Source organism: Haemaphysalis longicornis, unplaced genomic scaffold, assembly GCF_048455015.1.
Source record: "Haemaphysalis longicornis isolate Haplotype H1 unplaced genomic scaffold, Haemaphysalis longicornis Haplotype H1 scaffold_7, whole genome shotgun sequence".
In the NCBI taxonomy this organism is placed as follows: Eukaryota; Metazoa; Arthropoda; class Arachnida; order Ixodida; family Ixodidae; genus Haemaphysalis; species Haemaphysalis longicornis.
The window spans coordinates 28,612,579-28,639,236 of record NW_027526422.1 but is presented as its reverse complement, the minus strand read 5'-3'; the positions used below and the strand labels follow the sequence as shown (position 1 = coordinate 28,639,236).

Sequence of the window (26,658 nt, the reverse complement as noted above, 5' to 3'; positions counted from 1 at the left end):
AGAGCTACGGCGCGCGACACCGCCGCCATTGGTGCTCGCGCTGATATGGCGCACGATAAATGTGCCCGCGGCCCCGGGCTCGCCGCCTCTCCAACTACGCGCCCGGTTATTGATGCTATTTTACTCCTCGGTCGCGAGCAAATGGCAAGGGAGGAGTAGCCACGAAGTGAATGCGCGGCGCTCCCGACTGTCTTTTTTTACAAACCTCGGGGACGAACGTGCATGGAAATGCATTGAATTGACGCGCATACGCAAATACAAGGCGGGCGTTTTTATGGTAACGTATTACACATATAGGAAACTCCCGTTATAAAGAAGTCTTTGGGACGAGAATTGACTTCCTTACAAGCGGCACCTCGTTAAAAGCGGAGATGATTTCACTGGGCTGCAGCTGGGACGGTAAGTAATTTCCAATAAAGCTAGCAACCATAGGCGTGCGCAGAGTTCTCAATTTGGGGGGGCAAAGTCTTACCGCTGCGCCCCCCCCCCCCCCCCCCCCCAGAGCAACTCCCGACCTCTTCTCACTGAAGGCCTTGCGGTGCGAACGCAGTGCAAAGAGGGATGGTTATAAAATTTTTATTTCAATGTGATGGAATTGCAACACACACAAAATATTTCTGAGCAGAAATTTTACTTTCATGTGTTACATCGGCAAGGCATGGGGCAAATTTGGCGCCCCCTTCAGATGATTAGGGGGGGCGGCCGCCCCCCCTGCCCCCCCTGTGCGCACGCCTATGCTAGCAACAGCAGAGCTGTTTAAGCTTAAGCTTGGTCCGATGGCGTTCGCGAAAAAAGAAATTGCAAGAAAAAAAACTCCTTCGGTGCACGCCGCCTGGCACGACCTTCGCCGCGAGGAGGGAGAGCGCGAAAGCAGGGCGCGTCGGATAACAGCGGAGGGCACGCGCTCGCCTCCCGGCCTCGCCTCCCACCAGGTCTAACTCTGGTACCAAATCAAATGCTCACGGTCCCGACAGCACCTAAATTGCAGGACTACTCCACGTGAAGAAGGGAACTACCACAGCCTTCTGGCACGCTCACAAGACACCAAGCAACCCTAATAAGACAAGCTCAAACAGACACCTTGGACACTCCGGCTAGGCTACACATGATATGGAGAGATCCTGACACACCACCCCCTACTTGCTCCACATGCAACGTCATAGTAGACCAAGATCGCATCTTCTGTAACTGCACAATCATACACAACACACAAACACACCCCACAAAGGATGGCTGGCCGCAACAAGCACCACCGAAGGACAAAGGCAACTGGAGGCGTACATCAGGCAGCGGCTTGAAGACGTCACCAGAGGTCCTCTGCAATGTGAGGACTAAGCAGGCCTCCACGCATATATATAACAAAAGTTTTTGTCTCTCTCTTAACTCTAGTCGGGCCCAGTTTCCAGCAGCGTCGAGAGCTAGCCTCGCAGCCGGGCTCAACTCTAATCGGGGAACACGCGGCATAAAAGAAGGCGCGTAGGCGACACGCAGCACCTCGTGACTTCGCGCCGAGCATTTTGTTTAGACTCCCGCAAAACATGTGTCGGTCGAAGAAGTACGTAACTACTAACTCCCGATGGCGAAGAAGAGCAGCGCGAACACCGTCATGCCACCGCTCGAGAACATCTTGTAAAATCCGCGTCGAGGTGCTGATTTTACAAGATGTTCTACATTTGGGAGTCTGTAATACCTTCGATGAACTCCTCGAAGCTCAATAGAACCAATTATTACGCGCCTCAGCTCCACCTGCACCGGCAGAACAATTCTGACCCAACTGTGCCTGCGCTTACCGCTTCAACGTCCCCAGGTTGATGCGACTCAGCTTCCGCATGAGATTCGCCAATTCATTGATGTGACCGCCCCCCCCCCCCCCCCCCCCTTCGGAATATGCATTCGACACACCACCAGGATCGCAGAGACGCCAGAGCGAGAGCAATCTTCAAACGGTATGGCCAAAACTCCACCACAGTATACACATACGCAGCCTCCTGCTCCCGGAAAGGACAGCCATGACCACTGTTGTGACCACAGCTCAAGCCCTCCTCACAAGTGCATCAATTCCTACCTCCCATGCACTACAGGCACAAGTGGCCATCGCCGTCGTGGCAATTGCCCAAAATCCTGCAGAGATCATTATTACGGACTGCCAACAAGCATGTAGAACTTCCTCGAGCGGCTTCATCTCACCGCCCGCCACACAAATTCTACTGCAGAATCCTCCACAACAACACGTCAGGATTATTTGGGCTCCAGCCCACGCCGACGTGCCCGGTAACGAAGCTGCCCACCAGCATGCTCGAGATCTGACACACCGGGCTGGTCAGGAGTGCGGCAAGCAGTGGCGTGTCTGTCCCCTCTTGTCCTTCAAAGAAATCACGCAGCAGTACCACCTGGAACGAACAATGTACCCCCCTTCCCACAAAAGCCTCACCAAAGAACAAGAGCGCGACCTCCGAGGCATTCAGACAAACACATTTCCCCACCCAACTAAAGCCCACATTCTGGCCTCCACCCTGTAGTCCTCGCAATGCCACTTCTGCGAGCCTCCTGGCACCCTCTTCCATATTATGTGGGGCTGTGATAAGAACCCACCTACCCACCCCCCTTCCCTTCCCCTCCCCTGAGCACTGGAAGAGAGCACGGTCCAGCTCAGACCCTGACGACCAGCTTTGGCTGGTGAAGAGAGCCCAAGAAGCCGGACGGTCTCAAGGGGTCCTGGAATAAGGACTCTTTACCAAGGCTAACTGCTTCGCAGGGCCGTTTATTTCTCCTCCTCTTGTAAAATCTGGCTAAACAACATAGCCTAGCAAAACCTAGCAAAACATAGCAATACCTGAAGAAGCTAGGTCCACCCCAGCTCCCCTATTTCTCCGGCCTTGCAACAGTACTGGAAGCTGCGTCAATTTTTTTGTTATAACCAGTGTTTACTGCAAAGGGGGGAGTAAATATTTATTTATTTATTGCTGCACGCTGCGGGAAACTATATTGAAACATGCTACCCAACAGGACGGGACGGTACGATGATGCAAAATTGTACTCCCTGGATTTCCCCCCCCCCCCCCCCCCCCCCCCTCGCCATAATCCGAGGACAGTAAGGACGGCGAGGTTATGTTAACCGATTAACTATATAGAGACAACTCCACGCTAAAGGCACAAGGATGTGATAATCGCCGCGCTCAGCTACTCCGACGTAATTCTCTACTTAGCGACGGTGTTCTGCATTTATCAACTCATACCCTCCTTACATATTTCACGTCCAAGAAAAGCTTATCACCCTTGGGAACCTGCCTACACAGGCACCTCGCCAATCTGCACACAGCCGCCGTACACTTTGTGCGCCGCCTATGCCCCAGAAACGCTGGTATTCCGGCCTATCAAATTAACTAATGCTTTCACATTAAAACAGGATAGGGTAGGATAAGGTAGGACTTGGAAGGACATGGTTTAAAGAGGCGGATCATCAATAGAGGCAATGAAGCCTTTAGTGGAGGTCTACACGTTCTATCGAGTGGACACCTCGGCTTAATACACCGCGTGCCGCGCTAACGGCTGTGGAAGAAGCTCTCGCCAATGCCGTCACCGCCAAATTTTGCAATCTTGATTGAGGTCAGATTTACCTGACTTAGGAATCACTCTGTGGGAAGTCTATAGAACAAATAAGTAGGTTTCAGCTTCCAAGTGCATGCCTGTGTACGAGTAACCCAACGCGGCGACTGAGTGGCTAAGGCGTTTCAGCACTAACCTCCAGTTCGGGTGTTCGACTCCCGGCCGCAACTGTCATTTACCTGATGGAGACAAAAAAAGAAAAAAAAAAAAAACCTTGGGTCGAGATTTTAGCTCACCCTAAAGGCCGCTGCCAGCGCCGCCGCGTTGTACACAGCCCCGTATGTGCTTTCTATTTCTGCATCTAATCTTCCAGAAGCGATTCGAAGTGGTTTCTCCTTTTTAATTTTTGTCTTCGGATAGAAAGCCCTAGCGCGATGAGAATTCAGCTGGTGGCTGCTTGCATCGTTTGGTTCTCTTTCATTCGGGGAACGCTACGACAACTCCACATAGGGTGTTCGATTAATCGATACAAATATTGATCAACCCGAAATGGCAAATCGATTACAAATTTCAATCGATGTCCAACTCCGGGTTCAGCGCATGCGCCGTACATCGCTCGAAGGGGGCAAAGAAGTTCCCAGGGCAGTGGAAGTTTATCTCCGTGCTGTCTACAGGCCCTCCACGATATTTTCTTTTAAACGGAAAAGCCCCTTTATATGCTCCACATGTGGCACGCATGCGGTTCCGAATGCATCTTTAGTTCAGTTAAATTGCTAGGAAATTGATTCACGTTGCTATGCTATCAGCAGGATTCATTTAAAAAAAAAGCTTTCGCTTTTAAAGCTTTCAGTTAACCTGAAATTCGTAATTTTGTTTGCTCCGAGGTTAGTCATTCTAGAGCGGAAACAATATTTACGCAGCGTTTGCCATCCGCCCTCCCACTCTTATTCATTGTATATTTCTGAAACATTTGAGTACGTGTAGTAGTAAACGTTTATTAAAGCAAAGAAAACGGGAAGAGGGTGGAGGTGAAGCGCCCTTAGTCCAGGAAGCCTCTTGACTGGGCCGAGACAAGTAAGCCGAGACAAGAGAAGTGCTGCATAAACTAGAGATACAAATGGAGCAAAGAAACTGCCCAGCCGTGAGTGTCAGATAATGCTGTCGGGCATGTTTACCCGTGACAGCGTTTAAAGTGAAGATATATCTCAAGCCCGCGTTCGAATAAAGTGAAAAACTTCCATGCTCCATGTACTATATCACCTGCTTACCGCGCGGACAGCAAAGAAAGTACTAGAATGGAATATGTATGGGAAGCCCTCCTGGTGGAGTAAAATATGAAAAAAAAAAAACTGTGGTTGATTCCTATGTCACAGGAATCGGTAAAAGACGAAAGTGCAATGTGCAGCGAAATCTGCAACGGAGCATGATTTGCGGGTCGGCGGCTCTCTTGTGGGTGTGCTTGGCGAGCGACGACCTCCTTGCGCGTCGCTTCGGCAGTGGTGTGCTGGCGTCATTTCCATGACGGATATGACGTCAGTAAAATCTTGGTTATTCTGGCATAAAACACTTTCGTGATAAAATATAAAACCCAAAAACGAACAAGCCTAAGTACAACGTACTCTTTAGTACTAAAGGTTGCTTCCCCGCAAGAAGACCCTGCGTGCAGCGGTGGACCCTTTACAGGCCGCTTGCTTCGTTGTACTGGCGTCATTTCCGTGACGGATATGACGTCACTGAAATTTTGGTCTATCCGGGAATAAAACTTTCCGGTTAAAAAACATTAATTGGTGCGTTAGGTAAAGGAGCCACCTACCATGGGTAATGAGATGCGCCGTATTGAATTAGTTAAGAGCATTCGGGGGTTTATAACGTGCTCCGAAACCTCGTACGCACGTTCGATTCTGCAGTCCGGAATTGGACCCGCGACTTCGTTCGTTGCAAGATCATCACCCGTCCAAGGGCATAGAGCTACCTCACCATACCAGGACCCCAGAGCTGCACTTCTGTTCGCGACTGCGTTTGGGTGGACATGCGTTTCTCTCGTTTCGAATCCGCCCGAATACATTCCACTAGCAAGTATCCGTCACCTCGCATGGCCGACTTTCGCGTTGCTAAAGGCTGTAGAAATAAAAGACAAAAAGAAATGGCGCAGCTTGCATTAGTGGTGCAAGGCTGGAGAAACAGCGGAGCCGGAGGCCAAGCTAGCTTCTTCCGGTTTTGCTAAGTTTTGCTGGGTTTTGCTAGGCTTTGCTAACTGTCGTTAGGTTTTGCGATGTTATTGCTAGGCTAGGCTAAGCGTTGACGGGGTGAGGCCAAGTTTAGACGGATTTTACAAGGTCGTTCCGGTCGCCCCCCAGCACTGACAGTGAATCCAAGGGCGGAAGAAACTAGGTTGATGTCCAGCTTTGCTGTTTCGTCAGCCTTGCACCAGGAGCGCCAGCTGCGCCAATTTTTTTTTTTTTTTGCGTTTTAGTAGCCCACGAAAGACCACCATCTTTAAAATGCTTTTGTAAGGGGTGCGCATACGCATATGCCCCTTGTGATCACACTCGAGCAGGTGTGAAAGCCGGCTTCACTGTTATAACACCCTATCTGCGGTGGTGCGCCCTTTACAGGCGGCGTAGGTTTTTTTTTTTTTTTTGCTAACGCCACCGGACCAAGCTCAAGCTTAAACAGCAGCGCTCGTAAAACGACAAAACGATTTCAAGAAAAGGGAAAAAATAGCGGTCAACCTGATGTGAGTACTCTGAAGAGCATATCCGTGTGGGGCACGGAACCATTGCATAATACACTGGCAAATGGAGGGCATGTGTTACCAGATGAACCGTAAGCAATTCGTACACGTCCATGTCGTCGCCGCTCTTTGTCACGGTACGCTTCGCGTTTCGCCGATAGACAGACACACCGCCGTCGTCGTCGTTGCGGCATCGTCGAAAGATCATTGTGAGCCGCGGCTTTCAACGCAGCATCCCCGCGGCGGCCGGAGCGCAATCGCGCGTGCTGCTCCGGAAGGACTCGGCGTCGACGACGGAGATCGCGACGCCTATTCGTCGCCGTCCATGGTGGCGGCGGCAGAAGCCGGAAAACGTCAACGATCCCGCGCCCGCTATCGATCCCGCACCCTAATGACAGCCCGAGAGGAAAGCGCCCAGCACAAGAAAGGACGCACCGCCGAAAGAAAAAAAAAGGAATAAAAGGAAGCAAAGAAAGGAGTCGGGGTCCGCGCGCATCGTAGTCGGAAGCCTGATGCCCTCGAGTCCTCCTGCTCCCCACTCCTCCTCCTCCCTAGGTCCCCGCGCGCCCTTGATGGCCTCCCGCAGTGCTGATTGCTTGGCGCCCCACACCCGACGTGCCTTGGAAAAGTGACCCAAATCGCGAAGCACCGCTTAAGCCCATGACGCCGCAGTACACAAGCGCGGGGGGGAACAAAAAAAAAACAGCCCCTCCCGCGCACTCTGCGTTTTCCGATAGCGGGCGCACGCTTGCTTGCGGATAATGGTTTTCTGACGTCAATCGCCCTATTCTGGAATGTTCGCTGTCTTCGCCTTGTCGCGGCATCAAGAGCAGCGGAGCACTGCGAGGAAGAACAGCCGAAGTGAATCTCGGTGTGCGAGCGCCAGATTTAGGTAATCAATGACTTAGAAGATCCGCGAACGGGACTGTCATTGTATCATCTCGCGCGCATCGTGCTGCAGACACCCTGTTCCCCGTAAGCGTTTTCAATGCCGCCATCGGCGGTAAATTTAAGCCGCGCGAAGAACCCAGTGCGAACAGTGAGAGGACGCACCATTTTGTGTCGGTTGCGTCGCACTTGACTACACCGCCAAAGAATGAGAGTACCTGGATTGATTAAACTTCGTTATTTTTCACTTTTATGTAGGAGGCGGCAGCAAGAAAAGCCGATCTTCAGGCCATTTTTTTGAAGCTGGATACTTATTTTAATGAGCGGCGTAGTTGTGGACAAACAGACTCGGCGTATAATATCGCCAAGACGCGTGTCCAATTCTTAGCCGCGCATGCTGTATTAGGTGCGGAGCCCCTTAGGATCGCACAATGTCCGTCCGCGTCCGTGCGCAAAGCATATACAATCGCAAAAAATCACACAGGCACCGGCAGGATTCGAGCCTGTGTCTGGTAGACCAGACAGATTTAGTGTCAGTCGTCGTATACCAATTGGGCTACGGCCGTGAGTTAGTACCGAGAGTCAAACGGCTTACTCCCTCGCCCGTAACGGTGCGGAGTACCTTAGGACCTCCCAATGTCCGTCCGCGTCCATCCGTGCGCACACCACCACCAAGCGAAAATCAAGCGAAATTCGATTTGAGCCGTGAGTTGCAGTTTAATTTAGGGAATAATCAAGGTGCAACTCACGGCTCAAATCGAATGACGGTCGGGGCGCAAATCGGATGTCACTCGGCGCGCAATTCGGATGTAACTCGGGGCGCAACTTGGATGTCATTTGGAGTCCTCGTACTCTGCACCCTCGCCATCATCCACGGAGTGGAGAGGCAGCCATTTTTTTAGATGGAGGCAAAAGGCAAGAAAAAAAGCCTGAGTGTAAGACATTTCAGCGCAGGCTAAAGACGCAAATGAGGTATAATCTAATGCGCAGCCATAGGCTGCCGAAAGGTCGCCGGAGGTCGCTGCGGTCCCCTCTCTCCGGGAGTGTGCGGGAGTTGCGGCCGCTTTGGCAAGTGCTTTTCCCGCTGCGGGCGAGCTGCATTTCTCGCGCTAAGAAAGAGGTCGGGTAAAATTTTCTTTCGACTTATAAAACCATACGCGTCAGCACGTGTTCAGAAAGTTTAACTACCAAGTTTAAACGTAACTACTAGCCTAAGTTTAAACGTAGTTACTGAAATCATTCTTGTCGCCGTTTTTCCTGTCGTCTGCTAGAGACGCGTCGTCTGCTACGCGCCGCTCGACCGGCAGACTTTTCGTCAGCCAGGCGACAACTGTTCAATTTGTCACAGCGCATTTCTCTCTTGTTTGTTACTTCGGTCATGTGTTCGCACTTCGGACATCCCGATTTTATGAACTACAGAAACGTTGAGGCTTTCAAGAAATGTGAAGTAAACGTAATTTATTCTCGTAAATATATAATTTCTGATGCTCGAAATACTCCAGTGCCTGATATGAAACACGCATTTAAAAGGCCATGCTATTAAGGGTGACGTAAAGCACTTGCCGACAACGCCGCGCTTCCATGAAAACATTTCTGTCGTCTTTGAAGAAATTTCTGAAGAAACGCCTGACTGCTAAAAATATCTTTTGCTATGTAATGTGCGTCGACAAATTTCGCAGCAAAAAAAAAAACACTTAGCAAGGCATACGTTATTATTTTGCAATTCATAAAAAAACACGAAAGTACATGCTTCAACCCTTACCTAAATTGTATAACGGAGGCTAACATTCTAAGTAACGAAAATGACCGAAAATGACCGAAAAGGTACTGAAATGACATAATTTCGAAACGAACAGATCAGCACGTGAAAGTCTTCGGCAAGTCAGAACTGTCACAACAAAAAATAAAAACAAGTTGGCAACATTTCCTTCGAATTTGGCAAGGGTGATATCGAGTTTCATTCTAAAAATTTATCGGAAAACACTCGTAGAGAACCCAAAGTTGGAGACCAAAAATTATGTTGCCCGCAATATAAAGGCCAAAACGTTTTAGGGGCGAAGCCCCTTAAGGGCTGTGGCTGTTGGCGCCTCATGTCGTCGTCGTATGTGTCGTCTCATGCAGTCACGATACTAACACACCGGGAAACTCGTTTACGCCTCGCGCTGGAGCATTTCGTAACGCGTACTAAAAAAAAAACACCGGGACACTCGTTTACGTCTCGCGCTAGAGAGCTTCGTGCTTCAAAGGCACGAGACTTTCACCGCAAAGCTGTATACCCAACGGTTTCATCTGCGTGGGCAAAAACGCCAAGGCGCCCAGAATACACTTATACACAGCATGCGCCGCCACTCCCCAGGTTTCACGTTATTGGAGATGGCCCGGGATTTTTTTTTTTTTACGGCCACTGGTCGGCCACTGATTTTCTGCATGGTTTGCACCAAAGCCGTACTACCGGCACCTTTTGTACACTTGCTATTTCGCATCTGCGTCCCTTGTCGCCTCTCGTGAGTCGCCCTGCCTGCCAATTGTGTGCAAAAGAATACTGCCACTTGCCTAATAATATTGTGGATTAGCCTTGTCTTTCGGTTTTACCACCTTCTACATCGCGAAGCGACTGCGGGTAGTGCCCGCTGAACCGGTTTCCAGTGCTCCAGAACCGAAGCAGACTGCCCGCCGGCCCGACCGGCCGCTTCTGAAAATCCCACGTGCTGCAAGATCTGCACGCGCTAGCACCTTTCGCACCCACTTTGTTGTTTTTTTAACACGAAAATGTTTTATTCCGGGATTCACGAAGATTGCGCTTACGTCATATCCGTCACGGAAATGACGATAGTACAACGAAACAAGCGGCCTGTAAAGGGTGCACCCCTGCACACAGGCTCTTCTTGCGGGGAAGCAACCTTTAGTACTAAAGAGTACACTACACTTCAGGTTGTTCGTTTTTGGGTGTTATATTTTAACACGAAAATGTTTTATGCCGGGATACCCCCAGATTTCACTGACGTCATATCCGTCACGGAAATGACGCCAGTAAACCTTTGCCGAAGCGACCCGCCAGCAGGACGTCGCTCACCAAGCACACCCACAAGACAGCCGCCCACCCGCAAACCATGCATTGAGCTGCAGATTTCGCTGCGCACTTCACTTTCGTGTTTTACCGATTCATATGGCAGATGAATCAGCCACAGTTTTTTACGTTTCTCACTACCACCTCTCGCGCCCACTTTTACGTTTAATTCCTGCGCGTAGATACATCTTTTAACGTTGGCTTTTCGCACAACACGTCAGCTATGTGAAAAAAGCCAGGCACGCAAAAGGCAGCGTAGAGGTGTTTGGGTGACTTTTAGCTGCAAGAGCAAATTATTTGACAATTCGTCGCATCAGCATAAAAGTCAGGCACGAGATGCGGGCGTTGTACAAGCCCGTGGACGAATTCAGCTGGAAGTACAAAGTGTTTGACAGTATGACGCGAATCACCATATAGTTCATCACGGGGTCCGCCATCACTTTTGCAAGCCCAAAGGTGTGCCCGGCACATTTATAATTGAGAACCAGTTCATTACAAGAATGAATTATAGCGCAGCTGCAGCTTCGTTGCATTCAACCTCATCTAGAACAAATGCGGGCTGGAGTAACAGGAGAAAGAGGTCGTGACCAAACGATACTAAAGTACTCTCCATTACAACCCGCTATTCACACAGGTTTAATTGGCTCGCCAGCGGCGGTGACGCACCGTGCAAGCGCTCCAATCGGATACGGGTAAGCAAGAAGGCATACATCATGAGTTTGGGTTGCGTAGCACAATGCGAGCAAGTGATGCGATTATGTGACGCCGCGTGTCGGATGCAAGCAGAAAGGGCGCCTGCGAAGAGGAGTGCTACGGCGTAATGCTGCGCGCATCGAGGTGCCCATTCGACAAATTTCGAACACTGCCTGTCCGCAGGCATCGCCGGCATTATCTATCGTGATGACGTCACCGAGGGATCGCGTGGCAGTTGCAGTGTACCCACTTAACGTCCGGCTTTAACGAAACTTTCTGACGGGTGCCCCCCAAACGCTAGTGATGATTTATATAGTGACCATGATGACAACATGCAACCAGGAATTCACTATTAGAGACATAGATTTCAAATAATCCCTATTCGTCGCGATTTCTGGCGTGTTTGTGTGGGCATGCTGGCAATCAGTCAGTTTGTATGCGAATTGAACGCCAAAAGGCGCTGTCTAGCATAAACCGCAGTAAATTCTGTAAAACTCAGTAGGTCGCAACATCCGTGTAACGGTGATCCGTGTTATGAAGGATTTCAGCCCTACTGAACGGACAATACTCCCGAGAGAGAGCGTGGGAGCGACCTCGACGGGCGCAATGGTCAATCGGACCAGCACTACACGCGACACAAACATTAAAGCACACCCACACGTATCCTATGAAACCGCGCACAATTCGAACTCAAATAAACGCTCCATTTCACTTTGTTGAACGTTTAGTTGTGCACCTTGCAATACTTACGCTATCCATTACAAATCGGCGAGCCATGCCTAATTCGGGGAAAGAGGGGGGGGGGGGCAATTGTTTCTTTTTAAAAATACCAGTGGGATAAACCCCCTCTGAAGTATACGGTATTCAGGCTCTTATAATAGACAACGCGCCGAAAACTGCCTCGGAGAAACGACGCGGCGTTAAGCAAGCCGGCGCCCGAAGTTCTTCGCGTGCACCTGTTTGAACCCCGGTTTCGCGCCGCGTCTCCTCCTCCCTCCTCTTACTCGGACTCCTGCGCCTCTTCCGTTCCGAGCAGCCGCGGGATGGGACATGCCGAGTGCCGCAGCCGCCGCCGCCGAGGCCTCCGTCATCGCGCATCGATCGCGCAGTGCATACGCCAGATGCGGAAAACTGACACCCCATCGATTGGCCTCTCGCCGGGAGCGGTGATCGGGGCCAACGCCGCCGCGCTCCGTCACTGCGAGCCTCGTCCCGCCGACTATGACCAGGAACCCGCGCGACGACCACCGCAGCAGCGGATAAACGAAGGAAGGGTTATTCACCGCGGTTTAGACCGCTGACCCGTACCGTTGCCGTTCTCCCGAAATGCATCGCTACCCTGTATGTTCGCGGTCTGTATGGACGAAGTGATACGCCTGGGAAGGACCGCACTAAGATCACCCACAAAATAATGGGCAATCCACGGACCTAGATAAAAACCACGGGCATAATCTCCGCCTGCAGATTGCGATTAGGAGAGGAGTTTTGATCCAGCACTGGAGCGATTTCCTGGTCATGCCACCTTAGGAAGTTCTTTTTTTTCTTTATTACCAGTCTTCAACACACACTTACAACCCAAAAATAACCACACTGCATTTGGTACAACACCCACCGACATTAACATACCAGCCGTGCCTCCGGCTAGGCTTTGTCATTTACTCATCACTTCAGATAAATTAACGGCTCTAGAAAATCCAACCAATCTGGTACTGGCTGCTGGACTCTCAGCCCCTCAACGAACTGCGTGACACTCTCCCGCAGAAACTGCCGGGCCGGTCGGGCATCCACGTCACCATGGAGCCACGCCATGCGCGCCCTCCATATGCTGTGAAGGCCCAGGAGCATTATTAAATCGTAGGGGACTCCTTCGTTATTCTCTGTAGGTAAATACCGTATACCATGCGGGGTAAGTGGGAAGTCTTTGTGTAAAGTTCGCTGCATAACATCCCAGAAGTGAACCGCCATCCAGCAGTGTATAAAAACGTGGTCTATGTTATCCGGTTGTTTACAAATTGTACAGTCAGTACCCCACGGTGTATCTAACCCCTTTTCTTTTAACCATGTTTGCACGGTAAGTGTCTCCGAATGAAGTTTGAAAAAAAAAATCACGCCATATCCACGGAATGAATGATGATAAGTGGGGCGAAGCTCGAGAGGGGGAGATCATCGGTAACCGTAACTCTCCCGTGAAAGTTCGCCCATTACATCATTAAGAAAGACGTAAGACTGTGTGCGTACATTGTACAAATCAACTTTTATTTTCGGAGTCAATGCTCCCAGGCCCAGACCTGGTGAAAGACCCCGCGCCATCGAGGACTACCCCGCACCTCCACCACAATTTGTCACGTAGGATGGGACACAACGGTAAAGAAATAACTTTTATTTAGGGCGAACTTGTGCCCGAACAAGACGAGAGGAAACGAGCAAAGGTCCTTGCGTCTCGTTCGATCTCCGAGAACGACTGCCTGCGTTCATGGCGTGATCTCTTGCGTGATCTCCCCTCGCAGTGCACGTGCGCTCGCGCCTCCGTTGGCGAACACAGACAAGCTCGCGCTCCCGGTGCCGAATTTGCGCTGCCGGTTGCAGCCGGTTCTTGCGCGTGCAACGCGGCCCACTTTGCGACATCTCCGAAAGCATGCGGCGGTCACGTACCACGAGACACAAGGGATGGACAGACCCATGACTTAAGGAGCTTCGCCCCTAAAAGGACTTCACCCCCGGTTTTACAGCCATACGCTTAACTCTTTTCAGTACATCCTGCCCTGGGCCATCTTTGTACAGTTCTCTATATCGCGGTATTCTAATGGCTTCACCCGTGTTTTTTTAAGACGATAGTCTTTCTTGGGCTACTTAAACCCAGAAATTTTGGTCTGTCTGTAAGTCTGTCTGTCCGTCTGTCTGTCTGTGACTCGATTCAGCCACCCGGCCAAAGTAAAACAATGCCTGCGCAATAGTCTTATATAGTCACAGCTAAATGTGCCCGTCTAAGTCTGGTGTAATGTTCATACTTGTCAATATTACTGAAGAACAACAAGACATTGCGCATATATAAGACAACAAATTAATACGGAAGTGATATTTGCAGCGTTCCTTTCTAAAAACTCGTACATGTTTGATTTTGGCGAGATTAAATACTTCATCAACTGAAGAAAAAAATATCACTCCGCCGTCGCCTGCTGTCGCCCGCGCCATATAGCTTCTGGCGGCATTTGAAGAAATCAAGTGGCAAGAGTTACGAAAGGTTCCACTAGATAGGTTCCACGTTCTGCTTAAAACGCACGTGAACTAGGAAAACGCGCTTCTATAAACGTTCAAGTAGGGCGCCTCGCTTCACACGCGTCTTCGCCGTACGGCAGCGTTGGCATCGAGACACCCGGTTTGGAGCAGTGGAACGTGGGAAATTTAAAATGATTTAAGCAAACCTTTGGCGACTTTACCTTGGGAGGAGCGCGACGCAAGAGGAACAACATGAGAGGTGAGCGGGAAAGCGAAGGGAGGAATTTACTTGGCAAAAGTCGGTAAAGACTATCGTCTTTTAACGACATTTGCAACGAAAGGAGCAGATACGCGGCCACTTTTTTTTTGCCATTCCTTATAAAAGGGCGTGTCTTAAAATGTTCGATTTACAGTAAATCTAGTGCGCATACTATACCACTCCCTTTCTCCTACCCCACGATGTATCTCAGCTGCCTCCCGGGATCCTGAAAATGAATAGACGGATGAGGAAAGTGCGGTGTGTAGCGTTTTCCCACGCTCTTATTGCTGGCTATCCATATTGGTTCTACGGGGCCGAAAATGTGACAGCACAATATTTTTCCTGGTTACGTCACCAGCAGTGGCTTGCCCACACCTAGAAACGGAGTATGGATAGCCGACATCTTGCGAAGTGCCTCCGTGTACTCACACAACCGAAAATATAATCCGTGACATGCTCATAAATATTGCTGGTTGGCTCATGATAAGACGCACGTGCGCCTTTATTTATACCTCTTCTTCGTTGCGAGCCATGGGAGCGAAATAATTCTAACAATTTGCAAACAATGACGGGCACGCATTTACACTGCTAAGAAAGGCGACACCAGTTTAGGATAATTCACTTTTCGAATGTTCCTGACGAAGCCTGTTAAGGACAAATAAGTTACTAAGTGGTTTCCTTCAAGTCAATTTCCCCCTATGTGTTTGGGATTCTCGCTGGCACGTCCCTGGACAGTGGCTAGCAAGCTATACCGCTCTTATCCCAGTATTTGAATACAGTGCTGGTAGTCGATATATCATGCCCATCACGACACCTGAGAATGGCATGCTTTAATCCAGTATTCGACTGCCAAAGTGTTCAATCCGGTCATCTGACTAAAGTTTTTACGGGAGAAACCGGAAAACATTCCGCTACTTAGAAGCCCGCAACCATAGTAAGACTTATCCGACAAATAAGAATCACAAATGCCAGATATAACCAACGCAGGCATGCACGGATAGGGAAAGAAAGAACTATTTAAAACATTTGGTGCACACTGCTAGTAGGTCACAAGACGTTATGCACGAGAGCATTGTCAGGAAAGACCATTACCCACACAGGCGAACGTGGTTTCAACTGGATTCATTTGACTAAAAAATATCATGCTAAGAATGGCCTAAACCCGACTGGTTTCACGAATTCCAGTGCGAATGACGTATTGGAGAAGCGTTTCCTCTGTTTGGTATCCAGTTTTTTTTAATGTTTCAAACGCCTAACCGAAGAAAACGCAGCAGAGAGAATCAGTTCAAAACAGTAGACAACTAATTGCCGTTTCTATTGTTTGGATGACGTTTTCTAATCCCCTTAATGAGTTGGCGTTTGATTGTGCAAGACAATATCCGAAGGGTGCCCAGCGTTCATTCAGTCAATCATTATACCTCATTCTGGGCTTCAGTTGTAGCAGCAGTGACTATTTGGTAAGCCAGCAATTTTCGATTCCCGCCCCAGGCACACATCTCCGAGAAAAAAACACTGCGCTAAAAGGTTGAACTCACGAAGTGTTTACGCTCGAGGGTATGAGATAGTAAATATAAAGGAAGCAACGCAGCCAGTTGGAAACTGTAGGAAAATTCTTCGTGTATTTCCAACTTTAAACTTCCGCAACGCTCAGCTTGAATCACGAAAGGAGGGTGCAGCCTTGTGCGACGGAAAGAGACCCTCACGCTTCTCCGGTTAGCACCGTCTAAGCGTACGTATTCTCGGAAGAGAGGGTCTCCGGTAGCTGAAAGCAAGGTGGCACGCACTACTTTCTTTCGGGTTGGAGACACTCTTGTTCGGTCACCCCCCGCACTTCTCCATCCGCACGCTACGTTCGAAAACAAGCCTGTTCGCCTGGTGTTCGCCCCGCGAGGCCGTTATACACTCGATCACGCCTCGCTAGCCGGCATTCGAGCTCCAACCGAGATTTCGAGCTCGGTGGTCGTGTACGCGCTAAGCTTCTCTGTGAGTCGAGGAGCTGCGTCCGCGGGTGGCGAGCCCAGTATTAGCGCATCGCGCAGGCGGCTGCTTGTCTTCTGGCGCGGCGAAGACGGCCGGCTACGTGTTGTGGCTCCGAACGTGACGTGCATGTCGAAAGAGAAGGGAAATGGCATCGATCGCCGCCGCAAAACGAATGGCGTCCCGCAACGCCTCTTCCTAGCCCGACTTCTTTCCTGCTTTCCAAAGCGCGCGCGTGCCGCGAGTTCCGGGAGCGCGCGCTATTACTAATTTTTAGAAGGCTCCCACGGAACGACGCGCATCGAGCTCGCGCCGGCGGCCTCCGATCTGCATGCGCAACTCCATCGACTCCGAGGGCCGAGGATTGAGTCAGCGCTGCCGCCGCCCGAGCGCTCGGATTACGGCGCCCCCCACTCCCTTCGCTCTAGCCCCTCTCACCTCTTCGCCCCCCGCTCTTCATTACGCGTACTTCCCGGGCGGGAAGACGAAGAGCGCCGTTTCTTTTTCCGCCTTCGAAAGGCCCCGCACCGAAGCATCTTTGTGAGAAACTCGCCTCACTTTTTACAACGTCCGCCGAACGTGTGCATGCCGATGCTCGAACGACGCAAGATGAGGAGGAACGAGTTATGCCAAAATAACGAGACGCAAGGTTTTCGTGCGGATCACACTCTGTGGCTTCTCTGCAATGGGCGTTCGTTGCGGGCCGCTGATGATAAAAACGCATTCTCGCTGGAACCTGGCCGAAGTCGAAGGCGTCTTTTGGGTGTTTATTTCGGGATTGAGCTCTGAAGGTATGAACGCGCGTTGCACGCTGGACTGCAGCCTCGTGCATACTGGATGGGGAAACGAAATCTTTGCCATTCGGGCGTGCCTGCACTCTGTACGCGTCAATGCACACAAGCAGTGGCCGCGCATTTCAAAACGCTTTACGGATATCTTGTCTTAATAACTACAGTCTCCCAACGGTCATCTTGCCCGCCTGTCTATGCAGAGGGAAAAACCGTTCTTCAGACACGTACGCAACGGCTTCGGAAGCCACGTTTTAGCGCTATATAGCCAGAACTTCGAACAGTTAAAGTGCCGGTGTGCGTCTTCCTCTGCAAGCACGTCTGCGCTGTTTATTAATTCATTCGCTGAGAATAAGTCCGATGTTGGCTGGCTAAGGGAGCGGACGATTTTATTCAAGGAGAAACGAAGGATATTTGATCTATTGAGACCTACAAAAAACGCGCATGCAAGCGAAAAGGCAGGAAAGATACGGAGAGTTGCGGCAGCTGCCAGGACACAAAGTACATAGCAGCGACACGTTACGTGGCCACCAACTCATCCGGGATAAAGGAATAGTATTTTGCGGCAAGAATTATCCAGCATTTTGATAACAGCTGCGATCATATCGCACGAGATCGAGTGAAAGCTGCGTGTCTGCTTATCATGCATCGGATATTAAAGGAAGAGATAGCGCCAAAATATGGAGGGAAAGTCATGCAGTCCTACTCAAATTTGGCTAGCTTCGACAATACTTAGGAATATAAAACATTATGAAGTAATAGCCCAAGCCGCCTCCAGAAACAAAGTAAAAAGAAACCCTAATTCACGTGCAACTGCCACCAAATTTAATAATCCTTCGTGCAAGCTGTTCTTGCATGTGAACATGTGTTTTGAGGATGTGCTCGTGGCACAATACAGCAGAATCTCGATAAACGGAAATCGCTTAAACGGAATTGCCGCTTAAACGGAACAGTAGTCTGCAAGTTGGTTGGTTTTGTATTCAGATAACGTAAAAAAAAAAAAACTATCGGTAATCGGAACATAAGATTTCCGCGTCACCGTGTAAACGGAACCATAAATGGAACTTATTGTGAAATCCGTTGGCATGAGAATCAGTTTTTTACGGTTCTGGCTGTTTCGTTTTTGTTTTTTTGTTTTTTTCTTCCTCCATGATTTTTTAAACCTCGTTGGCCTCGTAAGCCTCGTATCGTTAGTGGTCAGCCGTGTCAGTGCAACGAATGCAACATCGTAGTTCTTGTTCCAGTCATTCGGTCTCGATTCAAGACGCCGAGGTTACAGGGCTCAGCTCCTGCCGCCTCGTTCGTGTCATCGTGCTGCTATCAGCGCTTCATTACCGCGTTGCCGTCTTCTAAATTCGGTGGCTCGTAAGCACTCCCGAAGTTGAGGCCTCTAGCCTCCGTGAAGATGCAGTTGCAAGGGCTCAAGCAAACATAATTGATGAATTTTGTAGTGCACAGCGACTCATTGTTGCCAAATCAACTTTGTGAATTCTGTGCATACACCTTTTTTTAGTTCTCTTGCTTTCTAAAAACCTATCAGCTACATTCCCCTCCTAGTGCTTAGAGTTCCATGAAATGGTATGAAGAGTGCGTACGCACATAAATTTGCACTTTTGCACATCTTTCTCCGCAAAGGGAACTCCTGTTAAACGGAACGAATTTTTTCGGTCCCTTGAAGTTCCGTTTATCGAGAGTTTACTGTACGTAAAACATATACATTTTTAATAAGGCACGCGCATGCCACGAATATTTTCTCATTACACAAGAACGTGAGCTTTATGTGCCGCAAATTCAATGACCCCGCGGTTTCCGGACTTCGCCCCCAACTTAGAACCGCCCCGAACCGTGGAGTCAAACTGGAGTCAAACCGATCAGGTTGCGCCACGCAGCGAGGCACCTCAACCACTGTGTTGTTGATGCTGATTGGTGCCAAACATAAAAAAATGCACAGAAAACGCCCTTTCCCTCATCGTTGGCCCCTCGGTACGCGCAATGTTCAAGCAGGGCCGACCACGAGCGTCGATGCGTTATATTCCCGTATTCTGTAAAAAAACAGTCTACGTACAACTCTGTTACCTTTCTCCGTGTATTGAAATCCCTGGGTCAATACTGTAATCCTCAAAAGGCAATACCGACGTTCATGCTTCATTACGCAGCACTAACCCATCAGTTGATTTTTTTTATGTAGTGCAAGCTAAGCAGACCAGTATCTGAATAGAGCGTGGTCTGCGTGTTTTTACCGTGTAATATATTAGGATGACTATTACCCGTACAGTCATGGATAAATGAAATGCGAACACGATAATATAAACCAGAGCACAGAAATAGCGGAATTTTTTTCCCTGCAGATCGAATTGACGCGTGGCTCAATTGCAGTAACAAAGTTGGGAAATGTGGCTGTCCAAATGTACCAATAGCGCACCATTATTTGTCCTCCACGAACAGTGTTTTTCTATTATGTGTGTTCTGATTGATATTTTCATGTTCGCATTTCATTTTTCCATGACTGTACGCATGTACGTTCGTATATCCCATAACCTCATAGTCATGTTTAACAGTCTAGGGAATCCTCAACGGTTAACATCCGAGGAGGGGAACTCCCGGTGTATCCATCCGCACAAGCTATGGGCACGGTTGGTGTTTCAATCAATCAATCAATCAATCAATCAATCAATCAATCAATCAATCAATCAATCAATCAATCAATCAATCAATCAATCAATCAATCAATCAATCAATCAATCAATCAATCAATCAATCAATAAATCAATCAATCAATCAATCAATCAATCAATCAATCAATCAATCAATCAATCAATCAATCAATCAATCAATCAATTGCCCGTTGGAAGTCCTTCAGGCGAAAAAGCACCCAGTGACCGCTTGAAGGGTGCCTGGTGAAAACCCCGTATCAACAGTTTTACTAGTAATACAGTACTTTCTCTGCGTGCACGAATACACCCGTCATTCATCGTGAAATCAAGTGTGCCTACCGATTCTTTCGAAACAATAATTATTCTTGTATTTTTTTGTACCACCTGCCCCAACCCTCCTTTTCCGTCTCTAAGTTGCATATACAGATAAAATCGAAGACGGTGACACATCAATAGAGGAAGACCTCCAAGACTTGCTGCACCCGCTTAGAAATTTCACCGACATGCTGGCCCATTACCCGCTGTGGGTAATGTGTCCGACATCCAGTGTGTCCTGGTGACGAGGGCGAGGACTGCCAGCAAAAGCCAAGGTATATACCAGAATAAGTACGCCTTCATACGGCAGGGCCCGTAAAAATGGTTTCTTGTTCGTTGGATAGATTTATTCAATCAATCATTCTATAGTACACGTGGCCGCAGACGTAAAACGCTAAATTATGTTTTTGTCCGCACACTTTTTCATTCAGTTTTTACTCCGTAAAGTCAAAAATTGCAACAATCACAAGTACTAGGCCAGAAATCGGCGCAGCTGAACGTTTCACATTCAAAAGCCAGTGCGTATTTTATTGATTGATTGACTGATTGATTGATTGATTGATTGATTGATTGATTGATTGATTGATCGATTGATCGATCGTTCGATTGATTCATTTATCGATCGATTGATTGATTTATTGATTGATTGATTGCAGGGTTTTAACGCGCCGACGCAACGCAGGCGATGAGGTGCGCCGTAGTGGATGGCTCCGGATTAATTTTGACCACCTGTGGACCTTGCGGCGAAATCTCGTACACACGGGAGTTTTTGCTTTTCGCCCCCATCAGAAAATCGGCCGCCGCGGCCGGGAATCGAGCCCGCGTCCTCGTGCTCAGCAGCACAACGCCTTAACCACTCAGCCACGGCGGGTCCGCCCGTATTTTAACTTTTCTCCTTAGGGATAATTGCGTGTACGCGTTTTTCCCTTGCAGTCACCTGCTTTCTACTGCGTCATTCATGCGCTACGCTACCGCCACTGCGCTCTTTTACATGCCGCACTGTTCGGTTATCAATAGTGCTGTCGTTATCGACTACTGAACCCATCTCTGAGTCCTGCAGCCCCTCTCTTTTTTTCCGTCTTTCGTGGCTAGGTCATATGCCAGTTGATTTGGCCATCAGAAAGCTATAAGCCACGTCGGCGCTTAATTTCTTCCCTTGCAAGCATTATTTTCTAGTTCTTGGTAACAACATTTAGGTCGGACGACGATATCAGACTCTCGTAGAAAACCCTTCCTGCAAACGCAGAGTTTCAGCGTCCTTCCACTCTTTTTGAACTATAGATTATGTCCCGCTGATGCACGATGAACGCTCACTTTTAAGCAATAAGCGGTAAGACGCGGCGATACGAAAGTAAAGCATTTGGTTCACAAACGAACTAGAATGAGACAAAGTGAACTTCACTTTTTTTTCTAAGAGAATAAAACTAAAAGCCTCAGTCAATATTAAACGGACCCTAACACTAAGCCGACTAAAAGCTTTAGAACTTATCTTTATGCTTGCCAGAAAGAACCGCTAAAGCTGCAGCCGTTGCAAGCACAGAGTGGTACTCCACAATTGGAGTAGTTTGGCAGGTACTTTATCTTCAGTTATTAAATACCTTCTTTGCTTTTGTTTCACTATACTTTCAAAACGTTAGCAAATATTTTTAGTTCAGCATATAAAACGAAACCGTCCAATGGAAGCTACAGTCTCTGCGATGGTACATAAAGAAACAAAAGATGCCCGGAAATTGAAGAACACGTGAAAAAAAAAAAAAAAAAACTTATTTGAGCATGCTTTTACGTTCACCGCTGTGCGCAGATTTGTAATACTTCGTTTAGATGTTTCGGGACTACTGAACATTACGAACAGCTGCGATTGCTCATAGTAACCGAAAAGCGGCTAAGATGTTCCTAAAGGGATTCTACGGTTCCTTCGTACGCTGCGGTAGCTGTGTTACTGAGGCACCTTGGTGTTGAGTTCAAGGACACGGATTCGATCTTGGCCGTGGCGGCAGTTTTTTTCTGATGGAGACAACAAGCGAAGACCCCCGTGTGTAGAGATTTCGGTGAACCTCGAAGATGCCTATATGGTCTGAATTAATTAATCCGTAACCCTCAACTAGTGACCGCCTCATAGTCCACGTGTAGTTTCGACGCGTAAAATTCTATTTTTGTTGTTTCACGGCCCACTTAACGCTCCGACGGCATTTCCTGAGAGAACGCGGAAAGGAAGACCCAAGCGACAGTTTCCGCGAAGAATGTTTTCCGATGCACTGTTAGTTGACCTGACGGTTTGTAAAAAAGACGCTCGGAAAAACAAAATAATTTCTCAGAAAGTTCAGTGGGGTACACGTGAATTCAAAGAATAAAGCTAAAAGGCATTCTACCAAATGAAAGGTGGGCTTTCCTGCTCCACTTTGAGGACCTCGAAAAATTATCTATATCGTAGCCCTCACTCGCCAACAACTCGCCGCAAACAACAACAAAAACGAAAATCAAAATAGAAACTGGCCATAGCACATGATGTTTTTTTTTATACGTCAACATCCGCTTTTTTTTTTTTTTTCGGTTGAAGGGTTCGCCTTCCTGCGGCTTCTGGCCACTATATTTTCACAACGTCAGATGTACTATCGCATTTCCTGAACCTCCATTTCATTCGCTATTTGAGGCGTTTCCCAACCCCCATTTCCCCCGTTTGCTAGGCGGGAGTGCCTAGAGAAGTAACCCCAGAGCACACCCACGTCTCTGTGCAACAGGCTTTCCCACAATATAAGTGTATGTAAGGAGAAGAACGCTTTACAGAAGCCAGTGGCGGTGCGGTATTTCTGGCTCGCAGCGCGAAAAGACGAAACGGTGCTGCGCGATTTTTACACAATAAAAAAATAACGCTTGATACAGGTATATATAGATTACGGCCAGCCGTCGCCATTCATGAAGTTCACTTTTCATGTATTTTAGAGTTGAAGCTAAGGGTATATCGATTTGTGGAGCCCACGTTCGGTGCACGCGTCCTCACGGCCGGTGACAGGCTTTCCCACACAATAGGTGTATTGAAGGAGAAGCACGCTTTACAGAAGACAGCGCCGATTTGCTTGGTTCTTAAAAAAAACGTTCGCGGCAACTTTTTTGAGGTTATGGTCAGCGTATAGTTGACCATAAATAACGTTCCATTTTCAGGCATTTTACAATTGAAGCGATGGTTACACTGATTCACGCAATGGCAATGCGTAAACCTCAGGTTCTAGCGGCAACATGTATGGGCCAGGATCATGGCTACGTTGCTGCGGATGCCCATGTAGCGTTTCTTTTTTGTACGAGAAATCACCCTACAAACCAGGCAAAGTTCTGGCAGCATTTCGGTGCCAATTTGCGAGTTGGAGTTGATTCAAAACGCGTCTTAACTAAGAATTCATAGCGTGTGAAATGAACTAAAACGCAAAAAAAAAAAAACAGACCCCCCCGGGGGGGGGGGGGGGGGGGGGTATATATTGCTCATGGACCTTGTTGCGTGACCACATAAGCGTCCGCTACAGCAAGTCTTATAAATTCTACATACATGCGTTGCAGGAGTACCATTCTACCACCGGGAATGACATGCACGGCGAAATAGCTGGATACTGCTGTTAGGGAAATTGAGAAATTGCAAGGGAAATTGCAAGATTCTCACTAAATATTGAACTGAACTCAGTGTTAATTCGCGTCACCGACTGCTACTTGGGTAGGTATTTGCTGCAGTGAAGAAAGCGACGTGAATGCAACCTTTCAAATCTCGGCCGTCCTTGTTTGCTTGTTTTTTTATTTCGATGTCTATTAATTTCTATCACTACCTTTACATTAGGCCTCCTCACCCCCCCCCCCCTCCTTGGCAAGAACAAACAAACAAACAAACAAACAAGCAAACCAAAAGGTGCTGATAAACAAACAGCACACCAGTCCTACCTCACTTGTTTACTCAGGCAACACAAGACTACTTAACGCTGCTTCACGCACCTTCAAGAGACCGTACCGTGGTGGCGTAGTAAGAAGGAAGGAAACCCGACACCAGAGCACAACTCGTCAGCCCTGGGCAGACGAGAGAACGGCTTGTCATGCCATTTGAAACAAGAGCGCGCGTTTTTAGGTGTAAGCAAAAGAAAAAAAAAAACAAGAAGCAAAAAGCTAGTCAGCACGTTTATGCTTGCCTCAAACGCCAATGCGGAGCCCTTCATGCGAAGTCCACGCCGTGTTCACGCCGAGTTAAAATGCGTCGGTCGGACGATGATGACCGGGCGGAGCTGATCTAGTTGTTCCATTTCGCGACAAAAACAGCGACGAAGGCCGAGCACACTCGGGTCGCCTTCCACTGAGACAGCAGCACTGGCAGTATTGCTCACTCGCTGACGAGCGAGGCGCCTCGACTGCCGATAGGTAATAAGACCAACGGCACGCGCACCTGCGCTGCGGACGCACGCGCTCGTGTGCATGCTTGCATGCTAGCGCACGTGCGCCGGCGAGTCGAGGCCGGATGATGAGGCGACGACGCCGGGTGGAGCTACAATGGGGGGGGCCGCCCAAAGACAAACAGCGCGTTTTCATCTCCGCGGGCGCAAACAAAAGATATTATCAATAACAGCGAGGAGGAAGTGACGGCAGCCGGGACCGACTTCATTCTCGGCGGCGAGGAATTGGTGAGAAAAGAGATCCTACCGGTGTGTACGGCGACGACGCAGCACGCCGGCAACCGACAGACGACTCGTCGAACGCTCAGTCAGGGAGGCACGAATTTTTCGTCGTCGGGCAGGCGATACGCGGCGGGAGTAACGGACAAAGAAGGAAGAGAATGGACGACGCACGGGAGGAGGGGGAAAACACACACGCGCGGTATTCATGGGCGGCACGTGCGTCGGAATGAAAATTGGCTCCGCTTTTCTCTCTTCGCGCTTAGTATTCGACGCGCACCCGAAGCTGGTGCTCTCTCTCTCTCTCTTTCCCCGGCCAGATCATTTTGCTCTTTGTCCGGCTCTTCCTCCTCCCCGCTTCGTCCATCCGTCTATCCTTTCACTCATGGAATCGCGAAAGCGTTGCGGCGATTTATAGTTACGGCTCCGTGTCGATGGGAGCAAACGTTTTCATTTGGGATTCTGCCCATTTGCTTTCTATCCCCCCCTCTCTATCTTTCTTTCTGGCATCGTTTCCACTTTTTTTTTTTCGCGTTCTCCTAAGCTTCTTTCTCGGGTGCACCAATTTATAAGCTATAAGCTTGTAAATGCGAATCTTGTCCGAAAAGGGGTGATAGAATATTTTAAAATGTGGTGTAGACATTTTTTAAATTCCAAATAAATGTAAAGTGAGTTTGTCTTAATATGGTAGTCGTAAATACACGTGCGAACATGTTCGTAGCATATTACTTTCATTTTCTCTATTAGGTCCACACTCGTTCAATTTTTGTACCCTTGAATTGCTACCTGAGCAATAAATTAAGAGTCTCGTGTTTTCTCTAGTTTTTCGACAGTATCCACAACCAGGCATTTTCCCCGTGATTCGAAGGGATATTCCAGGCATGAAGATGTTGCTAGAAAACTCCAGGAACTTGTTGGGAACGTTAGTTTCACCACAAAACCCGATGAAAATATTTTAAAGTGTACACTGTTGGCACGTCTGTAGATGCAGCAGCTTGAATTAAAAAATAAGGTTCGTCGTAAGCGGCTAAATTGCTGGCAATTTATCTTTCCGACAAGTTTCTTTCGATCAGGCTGAATCAGTCATGTATACAAAACGTGACACAGTGCGCAATAAGCGATCACATCCCGGCCACTGTCACTAAAGGTTGGGGCTCAGCTACTGCGCGCATCGCCGAAAGCGTGGTCGGCGCGCTCCCGCCCGCGCGCAAGTTTTGTTTTCGTCGGCCGGCAAGTTTCGGCTTGCAGCCGCATCCCCGCGCGAAGAGGCATCCGCATCTCGGAGAACTCCCGATGAGCGCAGCGAGGCCGCACAGCCTGGTGGTCACGCAAACGCTCGACAGCGGCGACCCACATCGGACCGGAAACGGAGGTGGGACTTTCAAATCGCCCAGCAGGTCTCGTGTATAGTGGCGAAGCCCACCCATCCTCGGATGGGAACCAAAACAATGCCACTCCGCGCGCGACTCGCGGAAAAACCGGTGAGAACAGCTCTCCGACAGTCAGTGTCACGTGCAGGAGGAACTGACTCAGACCTCCGGCGAGCGACCGGAAATAAAGCGGAGCATCGATCAGCGTTGATAACCTATCAATAGAGACCGGAGATGCACGCATGGGAGAAAAATATTGCTCCCGCACCCAGTGGAAGAAAACGTCTGCTTCCGTACGTAGGGTCATACGCGGAGATTCGTATCGCTTGGGCAAATATAGTACGCTGACGTGAGAGAAGTAAAAAAAATTGCTTACCTTTAAACGTGGTAGATCAAATTCACTCCAAAACCGGACTGAAGAGCGGGCGCCTGCAGCCATCTTGGCCCAAGACGAATGACAACTAATTGGCCACGTGACCACGCTCGCCGTCTTTACTCCTCGCCCAGTCTG

The 26,658-nt window shown here is 48.9% G+C and overlaps 1 protein-coding gene across 1 annotated transcript in view; it reads right to left on the bottom strand.

Annotated features, from left to right (window-relative positions):
- Window positions 1-26,647, bottom strand: part of Ct (homeobox protein, cut) — an 845,317-nt gene extending 818,670 nt beyond the window's left edge. Inside the window, 1 exon segment of the mRNA XM_077676505.1 lies at window positions 26,524-26,647. Coding sequence (XP_077532631.1) covers window positions 26,524-26,586 — 63 coding nt within the window. The 5' untranslated portion in view covers window positions 26,587-26,647.
- Between the last annotated feature and the right edge of the window lie 11 nt (window positions 26,648-26,658).